This window comes from Ascaphus truei, chromosome 8, assembly GCF_040206685.1.
Source record: "Ascaphus truei isolate aAscTru1 chromosome 8, aAscTru1.hap1, whole genome shotgun sequence".
Classification (NCBI taxonomy): domain Eukaryota; kingdom Metazoa; phylum Chordata; class Amphibia; order Anura; family Ascaphidae; genus Ascaphus; species Ascaphus truei.
The window spans coordinates 6,114,448-6,133,690 of NC_134490.1; the positions used below are offsets into that span (position 1 = coordinate 6,114,448).

The window sequence follows — 19,243 nt, forward strand, 5'->3', positions numbered from 1 at the left end:
CCACCATGTCATATACAGATGTGGTTCTAACTGGTTTAAAACAACATTATTTCTGAGCAATATACTGTTCTTATATTAAAGCTGCAGTTCAGGCAATATCCTGCATGTGTGTTTTTTTTTAATAAATCAGTTCTGTAGTAAGAAAAAAAACTTTTAGCATTTTCTGTTTTAAAAAAAAAACAACTTTGAAAGACCAATTTTCTTGTATTCTATTTTAACAAGCATGCTTGTTCCTATAGCAACGATTTACATTCCCCATATTTAAAGATGTCGCCAAACTTTGCCGATCAATAGACGGAGAACGAATTGACCGGCAGCTATGCAGTTCTTTAGGTAATTAGAGATTGCCCACATGAAACTATTGAAGTAAAAAAAAAAAAAAAAAGACTGAACTGCAGCTTTAATAATGAGCAGCCTGTATATATCACATGGCATCAGTCACCGTGCGAAGTATATCTATGTTTGCAGAGCTGTGGGCGTGTTTCCGAGGCAGCTGCTGTGGGTATTTCCACACGGATCTCTCGCCAGATATTCTTCTCCCTGAGGCTGCACGTGACTTGTTTATAACAGACCTGCGCTGGGAATACGCGGCGTTCTGTGTGCGCTTTTAGTTCTTGCAAACACACGTCGTGTAGCGACAGCTGCGTCCTGACGCCACGCTTTATGCCAAGGAAAACTCCCAACTTCTTCTTGTGCGTAGTCACTGCACTGCAGGAGTTGGGCGACCAGACATTATTTTGCGGTGTGTTGCAGACCCAGCTCCGAAGGGATTAAACGTACATTCACATTCGTTACATTTTTGTTTTTTAACTTGCTTTCCGGAATCTTTAGAAGATATTCCACGGGGATTAAAAGGTTAAATAAATAACGCTGGGTTCGGAGGAGACTATTTTTGGACTTTGTTCTCCACTGATTAATGCCCCAGTTTTGCCGTGGGGAAACCGTGATACATTATCCCTGTTGTGTGAAAGTAAATGCAACAATAAATGGAGTTATTTTCTAATGTGTGATGGCCATTATTGGCTCTTACTAGTTAGCCAATTCAGTGGCCATTTACAATTGTTAACGACTTTCACACTTCATTAAGTTTTTTTTGTTTTTGTTTTTTTTCTTAGTCTGTAAAACTGGAACAAAGCACATGCAAAAGATCAAGATTTATCCCCGGAACGTTCCCTTTCTTTGATAAACCTGATGCAACTTTTTTGCACCGGTTTCATAGCCCCGAGGGGGAAAGTTGTGACAGTTGCCCCGGGCCTGGTGTAGAAAGGGGTAAATCGGGGATGGCCAACGCCAGTCCTAAAGGGCCATCAACAGGTCAGGTTTTCAGGATATCCCCGTATCAGCACAGTCGTTGCCTGAGCCACAGATTGAGCCGCCTGTGCTGAAGCAGGGATATCCTGAAAACCTGACCTGTTGGTGGCCCTTGAGGACTGGAGTTGCCCGCCCCTGGTCTAAATCTATATACCATATCTCTCCTATCCTGTTCTCTACAGCACTTAGATTGTAAGCTCTCCAGGGCAGGGATTTCCTTTCCTATCTCTGATTGTGTCTGTTGCCCTTAATGAACTATAATTCCTTATATTGAATTGGGGGGATTGACAGCGTAACTTTATTTGATAACAGAAGCATATTTTCCTGTGTAACAAACGGTTTCTCATTTCAGGACCCGCATTGATTTTGCTTCCCACCTGAGCAATGAGTTACCCTGGATATCCTCCCATGGGCGGCTTCCCACCTGTGCCCACAGGTAAGATTGTCCACTGTCCATATGCATGTCTGTATTCCCACGTGTGAGCATGGATTGCGAAACTCTCCATTTTCAGGCGAGAAAAGCAAAAGCTGGCGAATTTAAAATTCCAATTCCATTTCTTAAAAAGGTTGGCGTGTGCTAGACTTGGGGATCCATCACTAAGGGGTTATTCATTCAACTGAGAGTGCCGATCGGAGGCAATATCACATGAAAACTCCCATTTGAGGTCAGCTGAAATTTCTGTGCGATAGTGTCATGATCGGCACTGTCGCAGTTTAATGAATAATCCCCCCAAATCTGCATGAAAGATCTCCTGGAACTGTACCTGAGTAAATACCTTGGTGAAAACCCCATAAGGATCTTTTCCTCTACCTCTGGCTCTGTTCATTGAGTAATGAGAGATAACATACGAGGATTGTGAGATAAGCCAAATGGAATACCCCACCCTCTTATTCACCAAGCAACAGGTGCCTTATGCACAGCTCTCAGGTAAGGGTGATTCTGTGCGGTGTTAACTCTTACCTCTACTTGTTCCAGGTAATAACCCTTGGGGCGTACCTGGCGGTAACCCTCCTCCTATTGGGCTGGATAACATGTCAAATTACTCTCAGCAATACAACCCACAGCAGTATATGGTGAGTGGGGCACAATGCCATTCCCATCTGGGGACAGCATGTTGGAATCAAACCTGAATGGTATCAACCTCCAAATAATGGCTGCTAAACGGAAACTTAGGGTCATTGTGACATCACCGTTAGCATCAATGTATCAGTGTACCCTCTTCCCCGCCTCGTTTCCGTGTGTAGCATACAGTTATATGAGTAACACACGGTGTTAGGGAGAGAGCTTATCATGAGCATTGGCATCTAGGGCAATAGATGTAGTATGAGAGAAATGATGTGTATGGAGCTAAGGAGAAGTTATTGAGGGCAGTTATATGGAGTGGTAGGGGGTGTTTGGGAGGCGTTATAGGAATTCGTTGAAATACATGATTATAGGATGTTATAGTTTCTTTTTTAACTATTTTCTCCAGCTCTTAAAATAAATAGTTTGACCCTCAAATCTCTGCACAGTATAAGGAGTTTGATACCCAGTTGTCTATAAAGGAGCAGTTCTGTCTAGTCTTTGTTTTTTACAGAAGTAATAAGCAGGGGGTCTCCGGAGATGAAGCATGTTAATTTCAGCTCTGAGGACCCCCTGCTTACCGAGATACTTTCCAGGGAACAAGCCGCCTGTAGAGTAGGGGAAACAAAATGGATGTCTAAATCCCCGGCATCACGTGGGCCAATAAGAAGCCACAGCTTCAATCATCGTGACTTGCCGTTATCCCATGGGGTGTGTGGGTTTTCTACCTCCATGAAATACCGGCGGCACTTTCTCCTGTAAATATCTTGAAGCGTGGAGTCTCCAGAGCTGAAGTGAACCCGGTTCAGCTCTGGGGACCCCTGCTTCCCACTTATATAGAAAGAAGGTTGATCAAGGTGGGACGGATGCTTTAAGTATAAGGTGACTTTTTAATATAGTGACATAGTAGATTAGGTTGAAAAGAGTGCGACCTCTGTTACATTGTAACTGGGTGAGATACTCCTATATGTACAGTCATCTTATTATTGTTCTGAAAACCCAATTACACCGAGATGAAAGAATGACTGTGATTCTCTGTTTCATTGCAGGGCTCAGGTTATCCCTCTGCTGGTTTTGGGGGAATGAACCCAGCTCAAGGAATGTACCAACAAGGTGCTAGTGGAGGGTACCCAGCTGCTCCAGGGGGTGGATATGGGGCTCCCCAGCCCGGGCAGCCGCAACAAGTCCCTTCCTATGGCATGTACCCTGCTCCGGGTGGAAACCAACAGCCAGGAATGCCAGGAATGCAAGGAATGCCCGGATATAATCCAGGATACCCAGGGGCACCTCTGCCAGGTCAACCAATGCCAATGCCTGGCCAGCAGCCAATGCCTGGCCAACAGCCAATGCCTGGCCAACATCCAATGCCCGGTCAGCAGCCAATGCCCGGTCAGCAGCCAATGCCCGGTCAGCCACCCATGCACACACCTGGACAGCCTCAAATGACTTATCCCAGCCAGCAACCTGTGCCAAGTTATCCCTCCGGTCCAGCTATGAATCCCTCAATGCCATCATACCAACCAGCAGGGATGGCCTCTTTCACTCCTGTGAAGGTAATGCAGGGACATTATGGGCTACGGCCCATATTTGCTTACAAGTCTTCTGCCATAAGACCACTCCAGATGCTGGAAGACCTCTTGCAGCTCATTGGCATGAATTGTCCCTAAGGTGCTTCCAGTGCCAGGAATGAATTATGCCAAAAGACGGCTTCGTAAATATGGCCCTATATCTACAAAGTACTGCTAGACTCCAAGACACCATATGACCCATCCAAGTAAATTGTCTGTGAGGTGGCGTATAGCTTAGCAACGTAACCTGGTCCTTTGTGTCTGTTTCCTGTTATACCTCTCATAGTGTGTTCGCTACATGTAAAAGCATCCATCCTCCCTGTGCATACACATAGTAACACACCGCAGCCCCGGCTGAAATAATACATCTGTTCATCAAGGTAAATGATACGTTTGTTGAGATACTCACATTATATTTCTACTGATCCAGAGAGAGACCGAACAAAGCGCACAATGCAATATATGCCACTCGTGTTTTAAGGAGGAAAAATTACTTCCTACATTTTCTTTAATAAATGATTTGTAGATTTTTAAACCGCGCATGGAACAAGATCACCCCATAAAGTCTTTTGGGGAATTGAAGGAATGACCTGATGGTACAGAGCACGCTCACAATGATATTAGAGGGGAACTTGTTTTTGTTGTTGGGTAGATCTGGGGGCACTGCTGCTTGGAAAGTTCTTTGGAATATAGCTAGCGGAAGCTTCTTTAACACACACTTCTCCGCAGGGTCAAGGAACCGTTAGAGAAGCGCCAAACTTCGACCCGCTGAGGGATGCTGAAGTGCTCAGGAAAGCCATGAAAGGGTTTGGTAAGAAATACATCCCATGACCGTGATATATATATATATATATATATATATATATATATATATATATATATATATATATATATATATATATATATATATATATATATATATATATATGTGTTGTTGCTTATCATATCTAGCACTGATTCTGTGCTCAGGGCTGTGCACGTATCACATAAAAGTTGCTGCTCCACAGAGCTTACAATCTAACTTTGGTATCAGGGAGATAAAGGGCCATATTTACGAAGCACTGTTACTTCATTAGACCCCTTCCATGCTGGAAGACACTTTGTAGCCACGGTCACGTCACAGGGCTATGAAGGGCCATACTTCCTACGCTGTGCTTGTATAAGACACGTTCCATGCTGGTAGGCTCCGTACAGCCCAACTTGAATGGGACATATTTATTAAGCAGTGCTGTGGCCCTTTAAGGCCCATAAAAGTGAATAGGCGATAAGGTGTCTTCCAGCACGTAAGGGATCTTATGAAGTAATACTGCTTAGTAAATATGGCCCATAGTGATTTGCACAAGGTCACATGCAGTGGGATTTAAACCAGGCCGAGCTGGGCAGGAGGTGACCACGAGGCGGCTGCTCCCTGCTCTGACTTGTATGGCAACAATAATGCAGAAGAAGCAGGGCGTAAAGCAGCGTGGGTGTGCTATGTGTTATAAAATGCAGTCAATAATATTTACAGGCAAAAAGGTTTAGCACCTGCATAGTAACCCAACTCACACAGTGCCCCGCTACCTTCCCAAATAGGAGTGGTAAGTCCACTGGTCTTGACGTGGGAGAGTTTGTTTGTGTCCTTAGACTGGTCACTTTACCTCCTTTAGTCTCAGCACCACTTTACATTGTGGCATCCTCAGTGTGAGACTCGCCGTAGCTTTATTCTACTCTTTATAGGGAAGTGGTTGAATCGCAAACGCTTAATAGTCATGAACTATTGTTCAATGAAACCGTGTTACTGATAATAATATGAACCTCTGTGCCCCAGGAACGGATGAGCAGGCCATTATAGACTGCCTGGGGAGCCGCTCCAGCAAACAGCGGCAGCAGATCTCGCTGTCCTTCAAAACCGCCTACGGAAAGGTGAGTCTGGGACCGGCCTGGGGGGGAGGTCCTGTATAACACACAACACTGACCCAGGTCGCTGCTAAACCCCAGGGAGCAGAAAATGCTTTGAGTGTGAGCTCCAAGTCCGGGTATGTGTTCCTTGTGTGATGTTTGGGTATTACTCAGTACAACTGGGTTTTTTTAATGATAAAAATACATCTGTTTTTAAACAGGATCTCTCCCTTCCTGATTTTAATATTCAACGATAACGGGGTCCGTCCGGGTAGCACTCCGATTTAATGTTCCTTGTAGTCGTAATTATTGAGGTGCCGGCTGGGAAGTAAGTTTCGGGGGCTTAATCCCCTTTGTCGGGTATTCAGTGTCAATACAGTGCAATACACCAAGAAGTACTTAATATACCCACGGCGTTATATACCCAGCGCAGATAAACGATCCCTCACCGTCTCTTTTTGGTGCGAAATCCGTATGTCCCACGTCAACATAATATTATCGCGGGGGTTCTCAATGCCGGTCTTCAAGCCCCCCCCCCCCCCAACTGGTCAGGTTTTCAGGATATCCCTTCTTCACCACAGGTGGCTCAATCAGTCCCTGCTTCAGCACAGGTAGCTCAATCAGTCCCAGCTTCAGCACAGGTGGCTCAATCAGTCTCAGCTTCAGCACAGGTGGCTCAATCAGTCCCAGCTTCAGCACAGGTGGCTCAATCAGTGGCTCAGTCTTTGACTGAGTGTGACTGAGCCACCTTTGCTGAAGCTGGGATATCCTGAAAACCTGACCTGTAGGGGGGCTTGAGGACTGGAGTTGAGCCCCCCTGTATTAGCATAATGAGAATTCACATATAATGACGGGTCTGACGTGGTACATTACATCCTCGCCTTACACATTACCTGCTCGGGACTCCTTCGTGCTTTTATAAAATGTACTATGTATATCCAAACTGTATTTTACAAAGAATAGAGAGGATGGGTGCACCAGTGTCTAAAAATGCACATTTTATTCATCCAAAGGTGTAAGAATGTAGCCGTATACAAAGGGTAAACCAAACACATGTACACCAATCTCCATGTGCCCCCGACCGGTCCCAAAATAGTGCAAATGACATCATATCTTAGGGGTTAGACCAGGGATCTGGTAGAAAATACGATGGCCGTTTCACGTTCAAACCAAACGTTTCGTCAGCGCTGACGGTGTGATGTAATTTGCAATATTTTGGGGTCTTTCAGTGGCACAAAGCAGTTAGTATACATATTATTATTATTTTATTTCATATCTCTTGTCTCCCAATGTGACTCAGATCGCATCACAATGACATGATAGCAGCACATAGAATTGTTACAGACACCGTCCCTGCCCCGATGAGCTTACACTCTCTGATTTGATGCCTGTGGCACAAGGAGATAAGGTGACTTGCCCAAGGTCACAAGGAGCCCCTGCTTCCCACCCTTGCATGTCATTGTTTAGAGAGTCCGTGTCATTACTCGCTGAGCCGCTTCTCCTCCGTTGTATTTTCTTATCTGACCTTTTATATACTAGGTGCGCCAGTCCCCTCCTTTCTCTTAGCAGTCTGTATTCTGGATTATTTGATGGTTGATACACAGAAGAGCAGAGATCTCTGAATATGTTGCTAGGAACTTCCAAGTGGAATTATGTGCAGTCACGGTGCCCCAAATTAACTGCTGGGTTTAAACAAATCTAAGCCAGAAACCTCGGATTAAAGGGCTGTGTTCTCCTGTTGAAAAGGTTTCTGTTGTTCTGCACAGCACCGATATATTTAGCGCACCTTCCTTTGTTGTACCTGGTGAATTATTAAAGCAGGAAAACTAAACACTGTGCTCATCGGAGATCGGAGCAGCATCATATACTAATATAAAATAGGGCGAAAAAACTGATCGTGCTAAGCCAGTATCCTTAAATAAAAGCTACAAAATGCTTTGCAGGTACCGTGCCCAGTAACTAAAAGATCATATAAATATCCCACTGCTTAGAAGTATATTCATCATTATAAATCTTGCTTAAAGTATTATTATATAAAACAAAATAATACAATTTTATTAACCATATAACTCATCTAAGCGCACAAATAGATATTTACAGTGAAAGTTAAAAAAAAAACCAGGTGGTTGGATAGGATACTTCGAGATATACTTGATAATTCACTGTATCCTTGTCTGTAAAGTCGCCCGAGCTGATACAGAATATAAACAGGCGCCACTTATAACTCATATATGCTCCTTATACAGTATGTATAATCCGAGTAAAATAGTTACATGCACCATCGAGTGTTACCATGTCAGTAACTAACTGAACATGTTAGAAACACATGCCGACTGTATTGAAACATGTGTATATACGCAATGTATCCCCTTCGTTATAGTAAATTCAGTTACTGACCTCGTATTGCATGCTTGGGATAGTCTTGTATCCGATATACATTGTATGCAGAGTGCATAGGATATTACCAAAGTTTGCAATGTGTATTTTCAATCCTATAGGGAGTTAATTTAATATACAGTATAGAGTAAGGGGGGCATCTTCCTTCTCAGAAGAATAAATTACAATTATCTGTGATTAAAGATATTCATTCCTATATTATTCTTTATTTGGTTGAGTACAATAATTGGGGGTTTCTTTGTGTTTATCATCTGTTGATCACTTTTTGTGTCTGTGTATCACTGTTCCCCATGCACCCCATGCACCCCATTATTTCACTATATCACCCACCTGTACTTTAGCGTATTAAGGTAGAGCGGTTCATGTCTCTTCTGTAGTTAAAAGTATTACTATTCCAATCGAGTCAGAATGATGACGCCCATACTTGGGTAACCGGGTTTGTCTGTTTGTCTGTTGGCAAATCACAGATAAGATAGTGTACTCGTTCACACTAAACCAAGTATCGCCGTCCAATCCAGGAGTGCGCACACTTTTTAGTCTGCACCCCCCCCCCCCCCCCCTTACCGGGGTTTCTGTCGTCACAACGTCATGTGACCCCCGCGGAGATCAGGTAAGGGAATATACAGAGGCCTTGCGCGCGAACCCCAGGCATTTTATTTAAATGCTTTGGGGAAGAGCACTGGGCCTCTGTAAACCTCCCCCCCTCCCCCCCCCCCCCCCAGAAAATGTCACGCCCCTGGTCTAGTGCTTAAATCCAGTCCTGAAGACATCCCAACAGGTCAAGTTTTCAGGATAAACCCTGCTTCAGCACAGGCGGCTCAGTCAAAGACTGAGCCACCTGTGCTGAAGCAGTGACTGAGCCACCTGTGCTGAAGCAGGGATATCCTTAAAAGCTGACCTGTTTGGGGGTCTTGAGGACTGGAGTTGAGGACCCCTGGTTGAATCAGCTATTTGGACTGAAGCACTGAACAGTGGGTTCCTTTTTTTAAATCTCAGTATCTTATCATTTTTAACCCCGAATGGGCTATTTTCAGCTGGTTCTCCTGTTTATATTAGGACTTAATAAAGGATCTGAAGTCCGAGCTCTCCGGAAACTTCGAGAAGGCGATCCTCGCCATGCTGAAAGCGCCGATTCATTACGACGCCCAAGAAATCTACGACGCCATAAAGGTGAGCGCCAAACCAGCGCAAGTTCACTGGCTCATGTGAAGTGATGGTATCATCGCTGGCCCGAAGAGCTTACAATCTTTATGTTCCCCCAGGGTGCTGGCACGGATGAAGCGTGTATCATTGAGATCCTGGCATCCCGCAGCAATGCAGAAATACAAGAAATCAACAGGGTGTATAAAACAGGTGAGTGGGCAGCCGTGGGACTCCACGTCAGATCCGTGGCCGTTTCCTCACCGTGTCACAGGCAGACCACAGAAAAAGTTATATTGTTTTAAAGCAACACTCCAGGAAAGACAGCATGCTGCACCATCTAATAGTATAGAGTATCTATATACTGTACACTTCTACTATAACCTTCCCCAGTGGTTCTGCACTCCAGTCCCCTAGATGCCCCCCAACCGGTCAGGTTTTAAGGATATCCCAGCTTCAGCACAGTTGGATCAATCAGTCCCTGCTTCAGCACAGGTGGCTCAGTCTTTGACTGAGCCTCTGATTGAGTTTCCTGTGCTGAAGCTGGGATATCCTTAAAAACCTGGCCTGTTGGGGGGGGTCTCGAGGACTGGAGTTGAGGACTGCTGATATACCCCTTCATTTAGAGAGGGGCCAGCCACGGAAATGCTACGGCAGCAGGCCACCGGACCCTGGATTACGCCTTGTTGTTTTATCTCTACGGTTTTCCCCTTTAGGCCGTTATGTGGCGGAGAAAGGACGATGCAAACGATCAAATTGTATATTTGGATAATGTGGTTTTTTTTTTTTTACATTCAATTTAATTTGTGTTGCGTCAATGGTCTACAGCAGCGGTGCGCAAACTGGGGGGGCGCGAGATTAACTGCGGGGGAATTACAGCGGCCCAGCGCGCTTCCCAAAGGCACTTTCATTAAGTGCCGGGGAAGCGACGAAGGCCTCTGTAATCCTCACTTACCGTGGTTCAGCCGGCATCTGGAGATGCGTCGCCATGGCAACACGGCGTCATTCTTATGACGTCGCATTGCTATGGCAACATGACGTCATGGCGCCCAGGCGCCAGGAACCATGGTAAGGAGGAGGGAGGGGAGCGCGCTGAGAGCAGGAGTAAAAGATTGCGCTCCCCTGGCCTACAGCCATGCAAGCCAGCTTTGGGGAACGGGTGTAAGTCATTCATGTAAATTGGGGCTGTGGTGGGTAATGGGGTAGGTGCCCTGGGGAGGGTGGTAAGCACTCCCCCTGTGGAGGTGGGGTTAACCGATTATTTGCCATAGGAGCTATTCAGGCATTTCGCAGGCACGGCTTTACTAGTCTCTCTCTGGTATGGAAGGGGGAGGGAGGGCGGCAGTGTTAGGAATATATTAATCCCTTTGTAGACTATAATGGCCAGCTAGGGGTTGCCAATGACTATCTGGCCATTTGGGCTACTAATAGGCAAGTTATGGTCAGGTACATTCACAACCTATGTATATAGTGAGCATTGCATATACAGGCATACCCCTGTTTAAGGACACTCACTTTAAGTACACTCGCGAGTAAGTACATATCGCTCAGTAGGCAAACGGCAGCTCGCGCAAGCCCATGTCAGCACGTCCTGAACAGCAATACCGGCTCCCTACCTGTACCGAAGCTGTGCGCAAGCGGGGAGACTATAGAGCCTGTTACAAATGGGTTATTTACATCAGTTATGCACGTATATGACGATTGCAGTACAGTACATGCATCGATAAGTGGGGAAAAGGTGGTACTTCACTTTAAGTACATTTTCACTTTACATACATGCTCCGGTCCCATTGCGTACGTTAATGCGGGGTATGCCTGTGTTACATACACGCTCCAGTCCCATTGCGTACGTTAATGCGGGGTATGCCTGTGTTACATACATGCTCCGGTCCCATTGCGTACGTTAATGCGGGGTAAGCCTGTGTTACATACATGCTCCCGTCCTGTTGCGTACGTTAATGCGGGGTATGCCTGTGTTACATACACGCTCTGGTCCCATTGCGTACGTTAATGCGGGGTATGCCTGTGTTACATACATGCTCCGGTCCCATTGCGTACGTTAATGCGGGGTATGCCTGTGTTACATACATGCTCCCGTCCCGTTGCGTACGTTAATGCGGGGTATGCCTGTGTTACATACACGCTCCGGTCCCATTGCGTACGTTAATGCGGGGTATGCCTGTGTTACATACATGCTCCGGTCCCATTGCGTACGTTAATGCGGGGTATGCCTGTGTTACATACACGCTCCGGTCCCATTGCGTACGTTAATGCGGGGTATGCCTGTGTTACATACATGCTCCGGTCCCATTGCGTACGTAAATGCGGGGTGTGCCTGTGTTACATACATGCTCCGGTCCCATTGCGTACATTAATGCGGGGTATGCCTGTGTTACATACATGCTCCGGTCCCATTGCGTACGTTAATGCGGGGTATGCCTGTGTTACATACATGCTCCGGTCCCATTGCGTACGTTAATGCGGGGTATGCCTGTGTTACATACATGCTCCGGTCCCATTGCGTACGTTAATGCGGGGTATGCCTGTGTTACATACATGCTCCGGTCCCATTGCGTACGTTAATGCGGGGTATGCCTGTGTTACATACACGCTCCCGTCCCATTGCGTACGTTAATGCGGGGTATGCCTGTGTTACATACATGCTCCGGTCCCATTGCGTACGTTAATGCGGGGTATGCCTGTGTTACATACACGCTCCCGTCCCATTGCGTACGTTAATGCGGGGTATGCCTGTGTTACATACACGCTCCCGTCCCATTGCGTACGTTAATGCGGGGTATGCCTGTGTTACATACACGCTCACGTCCCATTGCGTACGTTAATGCGGGGTATGCCTGTGTTACATACATGCTCCGGTCCCATTGCGTACATTAATGCGGGGTATGCCTGTGTTACATACATGCTCCCGTCCCATTGCGTACGTTAATGCGGGGTATGCCTGTGTTACATACACGCTCCGGTCCCATTGCGTACGTTAATGCGGGGTATGCCTGTGTTACATACATGCTCCGGTCCCATTGCGTACATTAATGCGGGGTATGCCTGTGTTACATACACACTCCGGTCCCATTGCGTACGTTAATGCGGGGTATGCCTGTGTTACATACATGCTCCGGTCCCATTGCGTACGTTAATGCGGGGTATGCCTGTGTTACATACATGCTCCGGTCCCATTGCGTACGTTAATGCGGGGTATGCCTGTGTTACATACATGCTCCGGTCCCTTTGCGTACGTTAATGCGGGGTATGCCTGTGTTACATACATGCTCCCGTCCCATTGCGTACGTTAATGCGGGGTATGCCTGTGTTACATACATGCTCCCGTCCCATTGCGTACGTTAATGCGGGGTATGCCTGTGTTACATACATGCTCCGGTCCCATTGCGTACGTTAATGCGGGGTATGCCTGTGTTACATACATGCTCCCGTCCCATTGCGTACGTTAATGCGGGGTATGCCTGTGTTACATACATGCTCCGGTCCCATTGCGTACGTTAATGCGGGGTATGCCTGTGTTACATACATGCTCCCGTCCCATTGCGTACGTTAATGCGGGGTATGCCTGTGTTACATACATGCTCCCGTCCCATTGCGTACGTTAATGCGGGGTATGCCTGTGTTACATACATGCTCCGGTCCCATTGCGTACGTTAATGCGGGGTATGCCTGTATAGGCAGGGTCGGCCTATCGCCAGCCTGGGGGAGGTGAGAAAAATCGGCAATATTATTTTCTGTGGTGGCTCGATATCGCCAGGGATGGGAGTTTAGTGAATAGCGTTTGTAGTTTGGAGTTACTCATTTGCATCTGGTGGGGTTAACGTATCGCCGTCAGATAACGCCTGGAAAGTCTGTTATCGCTGCTTTACCGATGGCGATATGCCTTTAGTGAATAGGTCAATAGTTCAAATTGATGTTCAATGCCCCAAAAATGTCATTTATCAAGCCAATGTGTCAAAATTGGACTCCCACTAACAGCTGGGCCACTGGCATACTCGGCACTGTGTATGTTTAGGGGCGTTGGCAAGCCCCCCCGAACTGTTTGATGGTGCCCATGAATACCACCTGTTGTTTTAAACTGTAAGTGACACCCGGCTGTGATTCTCAGAGTTTAAGAAGACCCTGGAGCAGGCAATTAAGAGCGACACTTCTGGCCACTTCCAACGCCTGCTGATCTCACTGGCTCAGGTACTGACCCCTCTCTGCTCACGTATATTGTGTGTCTACGCACGCCTGTGCGCTGCCCTTGGTTCTCAGCTAGACCTCTCGATACATTGTATGTGTATGTGCCAGTATGTCATTCCACAGACACAACATATTTACAGTAGCCATCACCTGCTGCTACATTCTGCACACAGATTGTACATCCATCCTCTCGCCATCCATTGCGCCTGTATAATCAAATCTATGGTGCCCAAGATCAAAAGGTGTTGACAAAGGATTTGAGACGAAGATCAAACCTGTCTATGTACTTTGCTAGATACAGTAGCTATAACCCTACTTCTTCAAACCATAATGCATTGCCAGTCCCACCCAATGAGATGACACTATACAATCTTAATAATAATAACTTTATTTCATATAGCACTTTTCTCCCACCGGGACGCCTAGCGCGCCACAATCGCAGCACAGCGCGCGGTACGCAGCACCTAGGAATGTTACAGGCACCGTCCCTGCCCACATGGTTTTATAATCTATGTTTTTGGTGCCTGAGGCACAGGGAGACCAGGAGCTCACGCCGGGAAATCAAACGCAGTGTTCTTACTCACTGAGCCGCTCCTCATCGCCGCCTTGTGTCCAGACCCCGATACTCTGTGCAGTGGGGGAAGTGGTTTCAGAAAATTAGTGGTACTGAGCTAGATTCTTAAACCGCCCGCTTTCATTTGACTTAGGGGGAAAGCTTTTTGTACCGTATATGTTTAGAGAGATTAAGGTGTAAGGGGACAGGCTTCATAAAAGTGTGTGTGTCTCGTGTCCACAGGGAAACCGAGATGAGAGCACCAATGTGGACATGACACTGGTCCAGCGTGATGTGCAGGTGAGAAGAGAAACCTTCCTCATACATAGAGACATACACAGTCTTGGCAAGCTCAAAACCCAAACCCATTATATTTGTCATTTGGAGTGCTACTGGGTTTGTGGCCTAATGTATACAACAAATGACAAGAGCCTCAATGCTACATCCAATATGACAAATTATTTAGTACATCAATATGTATTTTAGCTATATTCTTTCCATATCTTCTTTCTCATGTATGTACATATTTATTTATATAGCGCCATTAATGTACATAGGACGTCACAGTCGTAATACACGTGGCAATCTTATAAATAACAAATAATACAAATAACACATAATGGGAAGAAGGGCTTCAGACATAAAAGTAACATTTAGGAAAAGGAGTTCCTGTCCCGAAGAGCTTACAATCTAATTGGTTGGTAGGAAGAACGTACAGAGACAGTAGGAAGGTGTTCTGGTAAGTGCGGCTGCAGGGGGCCAAGGGTTATGTATGAGATGTAAAGTATCAGCCACGGAGCTACTCGTATGCTGCGTTAAGCAGGTGTGTTTTTTAAGGTGGATAGAGAGGGTGCTAGTCGGATATTGAGGGGAAGGGCATTGTACTGTTCACCGGCTCTCCCCAAATGTGCCCACGGGATACTGGGATATAAAATCTCTGTTCCCACACTGGCCATGTAGACACTAATTTGGCTTTGTGTTAGTACAGGCTGCTTGATACCAATGAATGAGTTTGCACACAGAGAGGGAATGTGTGTCCCTCCCTGTCACTCTCTGACACAACCTACACTCCCATCTTATTTCCACTGGCTGGTAATGAAGCCGAGAGATGCAATCCCCGGCACACTATAGTATAAGCTTTGTTGGGGTCATATTTCTTAAATAAACCATCTTATGTTGTTTTTAAAATAAATCTTCCCTTTCTCTTGTAGGATGTACTACTTCTGCCACATGAGTTTGCATCTTTAATATTGCTTCAGTTTTCCCCATACTTGATGTTTTAAAGATAAATAAAAAAGAATTGATTATAATAACGCTCACTTAATAGGAAATTACAAGACTGTTTATATTGTGGGTCACACTTAATATGGCAGTACTCCCAGCTTTCACCCCAAACCCAGCTCCATTTATTGCTCTGTATCAGGAGTGGCCAACTCTAGTCCTCACCCACAGGTCAGGTTTTCAGGATATCCCTGCTTCAGCACAAGGTGGCTCAATCAGTCCCTGCTTCAGCAGGTGGCTCAATTAGTCTCTGACTGCGCCACTGATTGAGCCACCTTTGCTGAAGCAGGGATATCCTGAAAACCTGACCCATTGCTGGTCCTTGAGGACTGGAGTTGCCGTCCCTGTTCTACGTCATTATATTTTGATTGGTCGTGCTAACAGTCTGGACGTGTGTCCGGTGCAGGAGCTGTACGCAGCCGGAGAGAACCGCGTGGGTACAGACGAGTCCAAATTCAACGCCGTCCTGTGCGCGCGCAGTCGAACACATCTCAACGCAGGTAATGCGCCCTGCGAGGCATTGTAAAGACTGGCATTGTCCGGTCAACCTGTGTCTTACCCTCATATCTGTCTGTCTACCAAGACAACCTGGCTAAACGAATATGGCTCTGTTTGGCCATAAGAAACCTTCCAATGAATGGGTCTTCTGGTGCGTATGGCATAGCGGTGCTTAGTAAATAGGGCCCTTATTTGGGTCATGATTTTCACAATCTCACCAGGCTTTCCATTCAGATACTAGAATGCCTTAAGAGTTCCCCCCACAATGAGCTGCAGGGTCAGTCCATACCTCATGGGATCTTGTCTCCTGAGCGTAACCCTTTTTGTTTGTCTTCTATGGTTTCTCTGCCAATCCATGACCGCCATTTTAATACATCCCAATGACGGTGCTTATAACGGCTCAGAGGAAAAGAACATGGACCAGGAATAGGGTTCAGAGTTAACATGTTTATTATTGTATTAAGACGCTTGGATTGCTGCTGTAATCTCTCGCTGCCAATATCTGAACACTGTGTTGTTAATTCCTCCAGCAATGAAATGGTTTGGCTCTTTACACTGATATTCACACTTTCCCATAACTCAACCATGGTCCAGTCAGTGGTTCACCCAAAGACCCCCAACTCAAACTATGGTCCAGTCAGTGGTTCACCCAAAGACCCCCAACTCAAACCATGGTCCAGTCAGTGATTCACCCAAAGACCCCCAACTCAAACCATGGTCCAGTCAGTGATTCACCCAAAGACCCCCAACTCAAACCATGGTCCAGTCAGTGATTCACCCAAAGACCCCCAACTCAAACCATGGTCCAGTCAGTGATTCACCCAAAGACCCCCAACTCAAACCATGGTCCAGTCAGTGATTCACCCAAAGACCCCCAACTCAAACCATGGTCCAGTCAGTGATTCACCCAAAGACCCCCCAGACTAGATGTATGATAAAAGACCCCTAGTCCAGCAGTATGATTAAAGACCCCCAGACCAGCAGTATGGTAAAAGACCCCCAGACCAGCAGTATGATATAATTCAGATTTGTACATGTGTTGTTTCTGTCCCCAGTGTTTTCGGAATACCAGCGGATGTGTAATCGGGACATCGAGAAAAGCGTCTGTCGTGAGATGTCGGGGAATCTGGAGAGTGGCATGCTGGCAGTCAGTAAGTACCTACCCTCTTATACCACTCATAGCTGGCAGTGAGTAAGTACCTACCCTCTTATACCACTCATAGCTGGCAGTGAGTAAGTACCTACCCTCTTATACCACTCATAGCTGGCAGTGAGTAAGTACCTACCCTCTTATACCACTCATAGCTGGCAGTCAGTAAGTACCTACCCTCTTATACCACTCATAGCTGGCAGTGAGTAAGTACCTACACTCTTATACCACTCCTAGCTGGCAGTCAGTAAGTACCTACCCTCTTATACCACTCATAGCTGGCAGTGAGTAAGTACCTACCCTCTTATACCACTCATAGCTGGCAGTCAGTAAGTACCTACCCTCTTATACCACTCATAGCTGGCAGTGAGTAAGTACCTACCCTCTTATACCACTCATAGCTGGCAGTCAGTAAGTACCTACCCTCTTATACCACTCATAGCTGGCAGTGAGTAAGTACCTACACTCTTATACCACTCCTAGCTGGCAGTCAGTAAGTACCTACCCTCTTATACCACTCATAGCTGGCAGTGAGTAAGTACCTACCCTCTTATAACACTCATAGCTGGCAGTAAGTACCTACCCTCTTATACCACTCATAGCTGGCAGTGAGTAAGTACCTACCCTCTTATACCACTCATAGCTGGCAGTCAGTAAGTACCTACCCTCTTATACCACTCATAGCTGGCAGTGAGTAAGTACCTACACTCTTATACCACTCCTAGCTGGCAGTCAGTAAGTACCTACCCTCTTATACCACTCATAGCTGGCAGTGAGTAAGTACCTACCCTCTTATACCACTCATAGCTGGCAGTCAGTAAGTACCTACCCTCTTATACCACTCATAGCTGGCAGTGAGTAAGTACCTACCCTCTTATACCACTCATAGCTGGCAGTCAGTAAGTACCTACCCTCTTATACCACTCATAGCTGGCAGTGAGTAAGTACCTACACTCTTATACCACTCCTAGCTGGCAGTCAGTAAGTACCTACCCTCTTATACCACTCATAGCTGGCAGTGAGTAAGTACCTACCCTCTTATAACACTCATAGCTGGCAGTAAGTACCTACCCTCTTATACCACTCATAGCTGGCAGTGAGTAAGTACCTACCCTCTTATACCACTCATAGCTGGCAGTCAGTAAGTACCTACCCTCTTATACCACTCATAGCTGGCAGTGAGTAAGTACCTACACTCTTATACCGCTCCTAGCTGGCAGTCAGTAAGTACCTACCCTCTTATACCACTCATAGCTGGCAGTGAGTAAGTACCTACCCTCTTATAACACTCATAGCTGGCAGTCAGTAAGTACCTACCCTCTTATACCACTCATAGCTAGCAGTGAGTAAGTACCTACCCTCTTATACCACTCATAGTTGGCAGTGAGTGAGTAACTACCCTTTTATACCAGTCATAGCTGACAGTGAATAAGTAACTACCCTCTTATACCACTCATAGCTGGCAGTCAGTAACTGCCCTCTTATACCACTCATAGCTGGCAGTCAGTAAGTAACTGCCCTCTTATAGCACTCATGGCACTAGCTTCTAATCTCCAAACTCACATTTCTAGTCCTTCTCACTGGAGAGACTCTTTGTCTAAACCTTCGGTGCGAGATGTGGAGAATTGATGAGTCTTCTCGGTGCTTTCTCTTCTTCTTCTTCTTCTTCACCTCCTCCTCTCGTCTTTCTTCTAACAGCGGTCTCTTTCACCTTCCATCTTTCTGTGGTACATCCCCCTCTCCTCTCAGCAGTGTTCCTCCTTCCATCTTTCCGTGGTACCTCCCTATCTCCTCTCAGCAGTGTTCCTCCTTCCATCTTTCCGTGGTACATCCCCCTCTCCTCTCAGCAGTGTTTCTCCTTCCATCTTTCCGTGGTACCTCCCCCTCTCCTCTCAGCAGTGTTTCTCCTTCCATCTTTCCGTGGTACCACCCTATCTCCTCTCTGCAGTGTTTCTCCTTCCATCTTTCCGTGGTACCTCCCTCTCTCCTCTCTGCAGTGTTTCTCCTTCCATCTTTCCGTGGTACCTCCCTCTCTCCTCTCAGCAGTGTTTCTCCTTCCATCTTTCCGTGGTACCTCCCTCTCTCCTCTCATCTGTCAGCAGTATTTCTCCGTCCAACTATCTCTGGTTCCTTCCACTTTCTTGACACTCCCTCTCCTCCTCTTCCTCTCCCAACCACTGACTACCTCCCTAGGGACCACG

General features: G+C 46.3%; 1 protein-coding gene across 1 annotated transcript in view; it reads left to right on the forward strand.

Moving 5' to 3' along the window:
- Positions 1–19,243, forward strand: part of ANXA11 (annexin A11) — a 47,904-nt gene that overhangs the window by 23,054 nt on the left and 5,607 nt on the right. Inside the window, exons 2-12 of the mRNA XM_075610403.1 lie at positions 1,664–1,747; positions 2,288–2,385; positions 3,424–3,927; positions 4,672–4,753; positions 5,750–5,844; positions 9,274–9,387; positions 9,480–9,570; positions 13,484–13,563; positions 14,357–14,413; positions 15,801–15,894; positions 16,948–17,043. Of these exons, the coding sequence (XP_075466518.1) occupies positions 1,696–1,747; positions 2,288–2,385; positions 3,424–3,927; positions 4,672–4,753; positions 5,750–5,844; positions 9,274–9,387; positions 9,480–9,570; positions 13,484–13,563; positions 14,357–14,413; positions 15,801–15,894; positions 16,948–17,043 (1,363 nt within the window). The 5' untranslated portion in view covers positions 1,664–1,695. The remainder of the gene's footprint in view (positions 1–1,663; positions 1,748–2,287; positions 2,386–3,423; positions 3,928–4,671; positions 4,754–5,749; positions 5,845–9,273; positions 9,388–9,479; positions 9,571–13,483; positions 13,564–14,356; positions 14,414–15,800; positions 15,895–16,947; positions 17,044–19,243) is intronic.